At 39.2% G+C, this 12,906-nt stretch overlaps 1 protein-coding gene across 2 annotated transcripts in view; it reads left to right on the forward strand.

The window, feature by feature from the left end:
* Positions 1 to 12,906, forward strand: part of LOC140727991 (cilia- and flagella-associated protein 44) — a 207,614-nt gene that overhangs the window by 28,095 nt on the left and 166,613 nt on the right. For both annotated transcript variants that reach the window (XM_073046057.1, XM_073046058.1), the window contains exons 9-11: positions 4,097 to 4,249; positions 5,474 to 5,521; positions 9,376 to 9,475. In XM_073046057.1, the coding sequence (XP_072902158.1) occupies positions 4,097 to 4,249; positions 5,474 to 5,521; positions 9,376 to 9,475 (301 nt within the window). The remainder of the gene's footprint in view (positions 1 to 4,096; positions 4,250 to 5,473; positions 5,522 to 9,375; positions 9,476 to 12,906) is intronic.

The raw sequence follows: 12,906 nt of genomic DNA on the forward strand, positions 1-12,906 counted from the left end.
GGTCAGAGAATATTGAATCTTTGTGAGTGGAGGTAAGAAACTGCAAGGGTAAAAAAACATTATGTGTATCATATTCTAGGCCTCCAAATAGTAGCCAAGATGTGGGGTTGAGATTGCAAAGGAAGCTGGAAAAGGCATGTAATAAGGGTAATGTCACAATTTTAATGGGGTACTTCAATCTGCAAAGGGGTTTGGAAAATCAAGTTGGTGTCAGATCTCAAGAAAGGGAATTTGTTGAATGCCTCTACGATGGCTTTTTAGAGCAGTTTTTCCTTCAGCCTATGAGGGGAAAGACTATTTTAGATTGCATGTTGTGTAATAACCCAGATCTTATTAGGGAACTTAAGGTAAAGGAACCTTTAGGAGACAGTGATTGTAATATCAATGACACATAAATGCTGGAGGAACTCAGCAGATTGGGCAGCATCGATGGGAAAAAATGTACAGTTGACGTTTTAGACCCTTTGGCAGGACTGATGGGTTAGTGATCATAATATGATTGAATTCACTCAGCATACTGCGATTTGCAATTTAAGTCACATATATCTCAGAAAGGATGTGTTGTCGTTGGAGAGAGTCTAGAGGATGTTCATGAGGATGATTCTTGAAATGAAGGGGTTAACATGGGGAGCGTTTGGCAGCTCTGGGCCTGTACTCACTGGAATTCAGAAGAATGTTGGGGGGATCTCATTGAAACCTACTGAACGTTGAAAAGGCTAGATAAGGTGGATGTGGAGAGGATGTTTCCTGTGGTGGGACATTCACAGCTAGAGGGCACAGCCTCAAAATTGAGGGGCAACCTTTTAGAATAGAGGTAAGGAGGAATTTTGTTAGCCAGAGAGTAGTGAATCTTTGGAATATTCTGCCAGACTGTGGTGAAGGCCAAGTGCATGGGTATATTTAAAGTGGAAGTTGATAGTTTCCTGATTGGTCAGGGCATCAAAAGATATGGCGAAAAGGCAGGTGTATGGGGTTGAGTGGGATCTGGGATTAGCCATGATGGAATGGCACAGCAGACTTGATGGGCTGAATAGCCTAATTCTGTTCCTATGTCTTATGATCATATGGTCTAAAGAAATTCCTTCTTATTTCTGTTCTAAAAGGACGCCCTTCAATTATTATGCTGCGTCCTCTGGTTCTAGACTCTTCTACCATAGGAAATATCCTTTCCACATCCACTCTATCAAGGCCTCATTCTGAATTCTGAATTCTAGTGAATACAGGCCCAGAGTCATCAAATGATCAGAAGATTACTACATCATTGAGAAGATTGATTTTCTCAGTCTTTTACATTACAATACTGCAACTGAACTCCAATAAGCTTTCCTATGGATTGGATCCAATCTTCAGAACTAATGAGAAGTTATGCCTCTGATGATGAATGTACTCTTGAACCATGATCCAGTGAACCTTAATAGTCAAGCTGCACTGTGAAGACAATTCTTATGTCAGGCACACATGGAGGCTAAGCTCCCAATTTTCATCAACTCATTCTGAGAGGATAGGTTGGTAGGTTTCTACCACCCTGCCCTTGATATTTGCCTCTGCAAATGCCATTTTAGTTTTGAGGAATATCTTCTATTTTGCTGCACTTTTTGCAACTTTGAAATATCATACAATGGGAGTCTAGGAGTCCCATGTATCCCATACCTCTTCACCAGTGAAGTGTATTATAGTACGTATTAACTTTTTACATAAATTTACTTTGGTTGAGAGCAATAAGTAAACATTTTCATTGATGCTGAGCTACCAATGGTGCGAATAATGGAGCAAAGTGTGATTGCTTAATTGTCTCTTAAGGTTGTAATAACCTACTAGTCATAAGGCAGCACTTTTCTTAAGAGTCAACAGATATAGATTGCTGTACCAGTGGGAATGCTTTGATGTTAAATAATGCTAAATCATTAGAGAAATGTAGACTAATCGCAAGGTACCTTCCATGGCTTATACCAGAATGCTAGTCCTTAAATTTTGCCAATGTGCATTAAGTTCCGTAAGTGTTGAGGCTTTTGTTATTTTCAAGTTTAGAAAGTAGTTTCCATTATGCATTTATTCAATGAATAGAAGATTTCCTTTTAGTTGTTTATCTTTTCAAGATTGACATTTATTCTCCCAGTGGAGGTCTTCATTTATTCAATTCTCGTTGTTTTTGCAGAGATTTTTGAATCTGAAACAAATATGTTACATTAGAGAGGATCATCAACTTTAAATTCCTTGGTGTTATCATTTAAGTGGACCTGTCTGGGGCCTAGCATATAAGTGCCATTGCGAAGAAAGCACAGCAGGGCCTCTATTTCTTTAGGAGTTCGCGAAGATTCAGCATGGCATCTTTGACAAACTTCTATAGATATGTGGTGGAGAGTATATAAACTGGTTGCATTACAACCTGATATGAAACCTTAATGCCCTTGAAATGAAAATCTAACAAAAAATAGTGGATGCAGCCCAATCCATCAGGGGCAAAGCCCTCCCCTCCATTGAGCACATCTACATGGAGCATTACCGCAGGAAAGCAGCTTCCATCATCAAGGCCCCCTCCACCCCAGACCATGATCTCTTCTTGCCACTGCCAAGAGGAGGAAGGTATAGGAGCCTCAGGACCCACACCATCAGATTCAGGAATAGTTATTAGCTCTCAACCATCAGGCTCTTGAATCAGTGGGAATAACTTCACTCAATTTCAATTGCCCTATTACTGAACTGTTCACACAATCTATGGATTCACTTTCAAGAACTCTTCATCATATGTTCTCCATAGTTATTCCTTATTTATCTGTCTGTCTATCTATTTTTTTTTCTTGAGTATTATCATTTTGTTGTCTTTTGCACCTCGGTTATTGTCTGCCCTGTCAGGTGCAGACTTTCATTGATTCTATTGTGTTTCGTGGATTTACTGTGTATGCCCACAAGAAAACTAACTTCAGGGTTGTGAATGGTGACATATATACACTTTGATAATAAATTTACTTTGAACTGCTGTTTAGATCTTAAAACTGCTTTCCTTTGATTCTTATTTGCTGCGCTGTGCTGTTGCTGAGGTACATGGGATAGATATGACCCAACATCCAATTTAATGCTATGATCATTCATTGCAGTCAGATCCCAATACTTCATCACAAATTGGTCTTCACTCTCCCTACTATTTATTCCTCCATCAAAGGAAATTATTTCCTTGTGTTCTGTTGGGTAACAACAGACCAGGTTACAATGTCAGAAATTTATGAAGTACCTTTAGGTTTTAGGAAGTATTTAATACACTGTATCTTTACTTTACTTTATTGTCACCAAACAATTGATACTAGAGCGTACAATTATCACAGCGATATTTGATTCTGCGCTTCGCACTCCCTGAAGTATAAACTGAAGTAAATATGATAAAAAATTTAAATTATAAAAAATAATTAGAAATTAGAAAAGGGAAAGTAAGGTAGTGCAAGTCAGGTCCGGATATTTGGAAGGTATGTCCCAGATCCGGGTCAGGATCTGTTCAGCAGTCTTATCACAGTTGGAAAGAAGCTGTTCCGAAATCTGGCCGTACGAACCTTCTCCCAGAGAGAAGAAGGACAAAAAGTGTATTGGCTGGGTGGGTTGTGTCCTTGATTATCTTGGCAGCACTGCTCTGACAGCATGCGGTGTAAAGTGAGTCAAAGAATGGAAGATTGGTTTGTGTGATGTGCTGGACTATGTTCACGATCTTCTGCAGCTTCTTCCAGTCTTGGACAGGACAACTTCCATACCAGGTTGTGATGCACCCTAGAAGAATGCTTTCTACGGTGCATCTATAAAAATTAGTGAGGGTTTTAGGGGACAGGCCAAATTTCTTCAGCTTTCTCAGGAAGTAAAGGTGCTGGTGGGCCTTCTGTATCTGTGTACAATACACTGGTGTGATGGTGAAATGATGGCTACAGTTCCTGGTGTTTCTCTCAACCTGTTCAAAAGCAGTTGTGGGTAACTAATTCCTGTTAGTGAGTTGTAGGATGTGCAAGTCTCAAATGACAGATATACTTTAGCTGAAAAAATGCCCAGCTAATATACTGCACACAGATTTGTATGAATCTCCAATATTTATAAACTGATCTGGTTCAATTGATTTTAGGTCTGGGATTTTGAGACCATTGATACAGCGGAGGCTTATGATGAGTATTCAGTGGTTGAGATGGAACCGATGAATGAATTGTTTGTTGGAAGACATGTTAACCTCCAGTCCATGGTGAAATTCAAAGATTCAAGCTTTATTTGGTGTGCTCAGGTATTTTTAAAGTATTTCACATTGGAACCATATTGGTGTAGGAAGTGGAAATGTAACATTTCATTGTAACAGCTGGTTTATTTACCAACTTTCCTCCAAATTGTCTGCTAGTGAGCAAATTAAAGATGAAATAAACAAATATGGACTAAAGGGGTTGAGAACACACTAGTCAAAAACAAGAAATTGAAATTAAGAAACCATTAATGCTTTAGAATATGATCATTTTGAAGAAACTACCAAGGGAAGGAAGGCAAATTGATTAATATGGCCTAAATACTTTATTGGAGAATTATTGTCTATCCTGTTTCCCTGTTATTACTACTGTTTTTCACGTAAAGAATAAACATTTCAACAAAGATAGCAATAAAATTATATATTTCACAACAATGATTAACTCTATTAAGGAATTGTGTTTTTCATGTCTACTAATAGTTTGCTTCAAAATTAGTTAGTCTTAAAAGTCTTTGACTGGTTTCTCTTTACTCCATGTCCACTGGAATGTCAACTGTACCTATAAATTCTGAGTATGTGGAGGTTTCAGCATTTCTGTCTTTCTCAATGGGACTGAGATAAAACTAAAAGGTGCTCTATGAAAATCATAGTTTTAATGTGTTTTTCAGAAGAGCATATCAAAAACTGAAGACTAATTCAGCAATTTTTAAATTAGTTATTTAATTAAGGTATTTCAGGATGTTTAGAGATGCCCAGTTACAATTTAAGATGATGAATGGGAGTTTCCACTTGGGTAGAATTTTGGTGCATTGTTAATGCTACAAGACGACAAGCTGCTTACTGAATCTCTGGGCAGCATTCAATTTTTTTAAATATAAATTACTGGCGGATTTTTGCCTATAAAGGGAAGATTACCTTGGTGAGGAGCAAAATGGGAAATAGTTTCTGCAATGTTGGGTAACCACTATTTGGATGAATGAAAAACCTGCAGCTGATTTTAGCCTTTAAATGCCCTCTGTTGATGTGGCATCAATAATTCGCATTGGCTTTTTTGAAAATTTGAATATTCCCAGAGCAAATGTCACAATACTGCAATGTGGGTTATTATTTCTGTAAATACTGTAAGGAATTTAATGAAGTCAAGGGTATCATTTGTTTTTTTATGCAATTACATCAGAAGGTGTGGCAGCATTTATATCTTTTCCAGCAATGTTTGGTTTTGCTACATTAACACAACCACAGAAGGTAAAATGTACAATATTTTTTCCATAGGATTCCAGTGGTAGAATCTGGAAACTTGACCTCTCATTTTCGAACATTGTAAGTACAATAAGTTTCTCCTCATTTGGTTAATTTGCCTGATAAGCACATTAGGATTTTAATCTCCCTATATCATTACCTTTTGTTCATGCCTGATATGAATATGTATTCACTCAAGATCCTTTGACTGTTGCATTGCCTGTCTCGATATCGCACTAATAAAAGCAGGTTAGTGACTGTCCATGGGGAAGTGTTTGGCAAGATGGTGAGGAGTGGGTGGAGAGAAGCCTTTTCACTGATGACCTCTTCAGAACTGGGAAAAGCATAAGTAAGCTTCAAGGTGCAGAGAAAGGTAGGGTAATGGAGAAATGAAGAAAAGCAAAGGTCTGGCACTAAGAGTCTTTCTCTATCATTCTCAGTGTGGTGTTAATTTTGATCTAGTTAGAATCTGAAAATTGCACATTTGTGTATTTATCAGCCTCTTTTTCAAGCTGTTTACTTTTCATCTCCTTACTTTCAATCCCTTGATGAAATTTTTACAGCACTTTAATATTGAGTCACAGAGGAATACAGCATAGAAACAGCCATTCAACCTAATCCATCCATGCCATCCAAGATCCCCACCAAGCTAATGCTACTTATCCACATTTGAGTCAAATGTGGATACCTTTGCTGTCCATGTACTTGTCCAAGTGTCTTTTGAATGTTATTGATGTAGATGCCTCAACCACTCATTCCATTTATACATGGTGTTGCCCCTTAAATCCATTTTAAATCTTTCACCTGTTGCCTTGTACACTGAATTCAAGGAATTCTAGAAATAGTTTGTCTTCTTGCATGATGTTGGCATTTAGTTGTCCAAAGAAGATGATCATAGGTAATGGTCAAGGATATGGACCTAAGTGCATAGGCTCAATGCTATTGCTACTGTGTTTCAGCGTTTGTTTTGTGTTCAGTGGCATGGGAACACATTAAGTAATTAAAACAAAAATCTAATTATTGCAAAACTCCTCTGTGTTTTGTGCTTGCATCTAACTAGGAAACATCAATATGATAGAGACACGAAACATAGCCTCTGCTAACTCTCTCCCCTTCACTCTCTCCTCCCACTACTTAGCTCCATCTGCCATTATTTTGCCTGCCTCCATCTATCTTCCACCTGTCTCTACCTTCCAGCTCCAACCTAACCCCTCACCTACGTGTTACCAGACCTTCATCAGTCTACCAGTCATCTAATGGCCCCTGTTTAACTACTCCCCTTCTCTACTTTATACTGATTATCTCTCCTCTCGACTCTCAGTCCTGTTGCAGGGTTTTGATTCAAAATTCTCTTATATCCCTACAGATTGAGTTCAAAGCTTGAAAGAAAATTTGTTACAGTATCAAAATGAATATATTTTACTACCTTGAGTTTTATTTTTGGAGTTATTTACAGGAAAAAATAAATACAATGAAATGTTATGAGAAATTAAACACAAACAGGTAAAGATTGACAAACAAGCAAAGTGCTAAAGCAGACAAAGTATGCAACTAAGTGTAGGGTGTAGAATCTGTTCAGAGAAGTGGTGAATTAGGTTATCCCTGCCAGTTCAGGAGCCTGATGGTTGTAGCAAGAAGGGGGCATTATTTGGATGCTATGGCTAACTTTGATGATAGATACTGTATTCTTGTGTAGTGCTCCATGTAAATGTGTTCAGTGCTGGGAGGGACATTGCCTCTGATATACTAGTCTCATGACAGATACTCTGATATATTAATACCAAGAAATCTAAAGCTACAGGCACTGTCCACCTCTGTTCCTTAATGAGGACTGGTTTACACATCTCTGGCTTCTTCCTCCTGCAGCTGATAGTCAGCTCTTTGGTTTTGCTGACGTTGAGTGAGAGGATGTAGTTGTGATATCACTCAACTAAATTTTCCATCTCTCAGCTATCTGCAATCTTTTGTGTCTCCATTTTACCATGCTTGTTACCCCAGATTTCAGCATCTGCAGACGTTTGTGTCTCTAGAAAGATACTTGAATGTCTGCATGGAGATGGTGAGCCAAAGAATCTATTTCCATGCTGTACGACTCTATGAATTTAAGAGAGATTAAGATGGGGCCTATGTTCTCTGGAATTTAGAAGAATTAAATGTGATCTTATTGAAATGTACAAAATTACAGACACACCTGGATGGAAATTACAGACACTCCTGGACAGATGTCTGCAACCAGTGTTCATACACCTCAAAGTAAAAGATCAGCCATTCAGGGTAGAAGTGAAGAGAAACCTAATCCAGGGGTGAATCTCTGTCTAAGGAAGCTGTGGAAATGGATTTTTTAATATTCTTGATACAGATAGAAGCAGAAAGTGGTACTAATGTAAGCAATCACTATCAATTTTGTTGAATCTTGGAGTAGGCACAAGCGAGGGAGCACCCTATTCCTATGTTTACGTACATCTTAAGTAGTTTCTTCTTACTTAAATAATTTTAGCAGAGAATAGTTGAACATCTCAGGAGGGAAAAGTTATCATTGGTATATTTCAGTTGTGGCTTTAGCTAATAATGTCACCCAATTTACTTCTCTGCTCCTTTGTCTTTTCTGTGAACTCAGTAATCAGTATATTTCAATGTCAATTACACCAAATTTATACAAATACTTTGCAATATTTCCACTGGTTTTCACTGGAATGCTGACAGCCATATTCCTGTTGAACCACTTGCTTTCAAACACATTTCCTTACTGTTCTTTCAAAGATTTATCTAAGGTAGATAGGGTCATAAAGAGAACTTTAAGCAGATTGGCTTTCATAAATCAGGACAATGCATACAGAAATTGGGATGTTATGATGAGATTGTACAGGGTGTTAGTGAGGCCAAATTTATTGTGTGTAGTTCTAGTCATCTATCTACAGGGAATATATCAATAAGCTTGAAAGAGTGCAGAGAAAATTTACAAGTGTGTGGCCGAGGCTCAAAAGCCTGAATCGTAGGGAAAGGTTGAATAGATTAGGACTTTATTCCCTGGAGTGCTGGAGAATGAGGGGATTTCTTATGGGGGTATACAGAATTGTAAGGGGCAAAAGATAGGGTGAATGCATGAATGCAACTCAGGTTGGGTGAGACTAGAACTAGAGGTCATAAGTTTTGGGTGAAAAGTGCAATATTCAAGGGAAATCTGAAGGGAGCCTTCTTCATTCAGAGGGTGGTGCCAGCGGAAGTGGTAGGTGTCGGTTCTCTTATGTAAATGTTAAAGAGAAGTCTGGATAGGTACATGGGTAAGAGAGATTTGATGGGAAATGATCCAGCTGCAGGTAGATGGGTCTAGGCAGAAGATTGGGTTGCATGGACTGGATGGGCTGAAGGACCTGTTTCTGTTCTGCAGTATTCTACTGTAAAATCCATGTTTCCATATGCTTCTGCTCAGACTACCTTGAACCTTGACATCTCTCTCCATGCACTTAAGATACATTTTTAAAATTCCAAAACACGTTCATGTCATTTCCTTATATGAAGTTAGTGTGGGTGGAGATTCCAATGAGATGACAAAGGTGTTGGGTTACTGTTCTTTTGTTTTGATCCAATTTATCTCCCTTGTTGCTGGTGGGAATTATGAATGTGGCATAGTCGCAGTTCTGTATTGTCATTGCTGCTACCAGTATGGATCAAAATCCACAACAGGTAAGCAACACACACAAAATGCTGGGGAAACTCGGCAGGCCAGTCCTGAAGAAGGGTCTCAGCCTGAAAAGTCGACCGTTTATTCTTTTCCATGCTGCTCCAGTGTGTGTTGCTTTGGATCTCCAGCATCTGCAGATTTTTGTGTGTTTGTAATTCCACAACATTATGTGTAGAGTGTCTCCTACTTAAATGTTATTTTCAATGGCTAGTTCTTCCATATTATGCTTAATGGCTTTTTTGAATCCTTTCAGACGCAAGACCCCGAATGTCTGTTTTCTTTCCACGCTGGAGTAATCCAGGCTATGGACTTGTCACCACTTACCTATCTGATGGCAACAACAGCACTTGATCGTAGGTGACTTCTTCACTTCAATGTGGCATGATGTAGTTGATATAGTTGATAAAGCCATAGCAATACACAGCGTGAAAAATGGCCTTCAACCATTATTTCCATGCTGACCATCAACTACCCATTTGTCTACTTTTGTCTATCCATTTTGTCTATCATGTAGGTGATTCATGATACTTCTTAAATGTTGTGTTTCTGCCTGCACTCCCAGCTAGTGCTTTTCTGATTCCAACCATCCTTTAGGTGAAAAATAAAATATGTCTTGTTTCCCCTCTGAAGTTCCGACCACTCAGCTTGAAGCCTATACCCTGCAGTTTACTATTTCAACAAACCAACTATTACCACAGCACCTCAAATTTATGACCTCCATCATAAAGAACATCAGGGCGTAGCAGGTGCATGGGACACTGTCACCTGAAGATTCCCTTCCAAATAATGTACCATTTTGACTTGGAAGTGCTTCAGTCTTGCTGATTCTAAATCCTGAAACTGCCTTCCCAGAAGACAATTCAAGAAGGCAGCTCACCACCACCGCCTTAGGGCCATTTAGGGGTGGGCAATAGCTGCTAGTCTTTCTAGCAACAGCCAGTTCACAACTATGAAGAATATAATCAAACAAGCAAAATGCTAGGTGAGCTTGGCCCGTCAAGCAGCATCCATGGAAGGAAATGGAGAGATGATAATTTAAGGTTGAGATCCTTCAGGTTGATTAGTTGGGGGAGATGGGAGGAGGAACAACAAGCGGATTTCTACTTTGATAACTGTGTGGTAATTTTGAATAGCCAAGCCAGGGTAGGACTTGTACAGTGAATTGCAGGGGACTGTCATATGTTATGGAACAGAGAGATCTGGGGGGTACAAGGTAGACAGGGTGATGCTAGCTTACATCACACAAGGCATAAAAGGAGTAGGGACATTATGCTGCAGTTATAGAAGACACTGGTGAGGCTGCACTTGGAGTATGGTGTACAGTTTTAGTCACTCTTTTATAGGAAAGACATTGGCAAGCTGAAAGGTGCAGAAGAGATTTATAAGGATGCTGCCTGGACTAGTAGAGGGACTAATTTATAAAAAGAGGTTAGCCATGTTAGATCTTTATTCTTTGGAGCAAAGAAAAATTAGAGGTGACCTTATAAAATTTATAAAATCATGAAGGTTATGGATAAGACAGACAGTCATAGTTATTTCCCTGGGGTTGGGGAGTCCAAAACTAAAGGTCACAAATACAAGATAAAAGGTGAAATATTTAAAAGAGACTGGAGCAGTAACTTAATTACATAGAAGGTAGTGATAATATAAGAGGCGGTTGGAGAGTTGCATGGAGGTGAAGGGCTTGGAGGATTATGGGTTGAACGTGAGCAACTGGGACTAGTAGGAGGGATACTGTGTTTGGCATGGACCAGATGGGCTGGAGGTCCTGTTTCCATTCTACATTACTCCTAACACTCTAACATATCTTAAGTTGCAGAGAAGAGTGAGTGACAGACAGGAGAAAGAGAATATGTGAAATAGCAGTGATGAATGACAGGTCCTCTCTGGTGTATGAACGCTGGACTTATGTGCAGCATTTGGGGGACGATTTGCTGGCTGCTGTTTTGGTGAGGTAATGTGAAATTTAAAAAGAACTTGGGACCTTTTGGGACTTTTCAGTGGGTTGCAATAATTGTGAACGATCAGGCACTTGGCAAAGACCAATAAATAGAAGCTAGGTAAAAGTGGAGCAGCCATTGTGGGAGCAGATCAATGTTAGAGTCGATTGGTGTTAGAATAGTTAGCTTCACGCTTCAGCTCAAGAGGCTTAAATGGGAAGAGACAAAGGCCAAGGTGATTTTCTGGTAAATCATCTTTCTTTGTCTATTAGTACACAACTAGTGCAGTGAGAAAGGGCCCAGGTTTAGTGTTGTGTACTTCATGTGACATTTAGGGACTCTGGGAGATCTTCAGTCTCCCTAGTAACCACATCTGCACAAAGCACATCCAGCGGCAACTCCTTACAAACTGTGTTAAGGAACTGGAACTGCAGCAGGATAGCCTTCAGCTCATATGCGATAATGAGGAGGTGACAGATAGGAGCTACAGATTCAGAATCAGAATCAGGTTTATTACCATCGCGTTGTGACGTGAAATGTGTTAACTTAGCAGCAACAGTTCAATGCAATACATAATCTAGCAGGGAGAAACAAAAATAATAATAATAATAAAATAATAACAATAATAAAATAAAGCATAATAATAAATAAACAAGTAAATCAATTATGTATATTGATAGATTACACAAAGTGCAAAAACAGAAATACTGTATATTAAGAAAAAAGTGAGGTAGTGTTCAAAGCTTCAATGTCCATTTAGGAATCGGATGGCAGAGGGGAAGAAACTGTTCCTGAATCGCTGAGTGTGTGCCTTCAGGCTTCTGTATCTCCTACCTGATGGTAATAGTGAGAAAAGGGCATGCCCCGGATGCTGGAGGTCCTTAATAATGGACACTGCTTTTCTGAGACACCACTCTCTAAAGATGGCCTAGGTATTTTGTAGGCTAGTGCCCAAGATGGAGCTGACTAGATTTACAACCTTCTACAGCTTCTTTTGGTCCTGTGCAGTAGCCCCTCCATACCAGATAGTGATACAGCCTGTTAGAATGCTCTCCACATTACAACTATAGAAGTTTTTGAGTGTATTTGTTGACATGCCAAATCTCTTCAAACTCCTAATATAGCTGCTGTCTTGCCTTCTTTATAATTACATCGATATGTTGGGACCAGATTAGATCCTCAGAGATCTTGACACCCAGGAATTTGAAACTGCTCACTCTTTCCACTTCTGATCCCTCTATGAGGATTGGTATGTGTTCCTTTGTCTTATCCTTCCTGAAGTCTACAATCAGTTCTTTCATCTTACTGATGTTGAGTGCCAGGTTGTTGCTGCAGCACCATTCCACTAGTTGGCATATCTCACTCCTGTACGCCCTCTTGTCACCACCTGAGATTCTACCAACAATGGTTGTATTGTCAGCAAATTTATAGATGGTATTTGACTTATGCCTAGCCACACAGTCATGTGTATATAGAGAGTAAAGCAGTGGGCTAAGCACATACCCCTGAGGTGCGCCAGTGTTGATCGTCAGTGAGGAGGATATTGTTACGTAACCCCGTAACCAGGTAACTTACCAGCAAAGATAGATGGATCAGCTGAGTCGGATGCTACTATTTTCAAACGTTTTATTCAAAAAGGGCACAAACGTATGGTTAATACAAAACATTCAGATCATATACATCGTCAAAACTCAATCTAAAACACCGGTGTAACCATAATCAATCAGAAATAAGCTCTACAGTTGTCTAGGGGTAATACTGAGTCCAATTGAAATATAAAGAGTCACTCAGAAGTTTGCAGGCTTTTCCCTTTTGGGAACCGCTGGGGTTTTCACGTTGTAGAG

This window comes from Hemitrygon akajei, chromosome 5 (assembly GCF_048418815.1).
Source record: "Hemitrygon akajei chromosome 5, sHemAka1.3, whole genome shotgun sequence".
Taxonomy (NCBI): Eukaryota; Metazoa; Chordata; class Chondrichthyes; order Myliobatiformes; family Dasyatidae; genus Hemitrygon; species Hemitrygon akajei.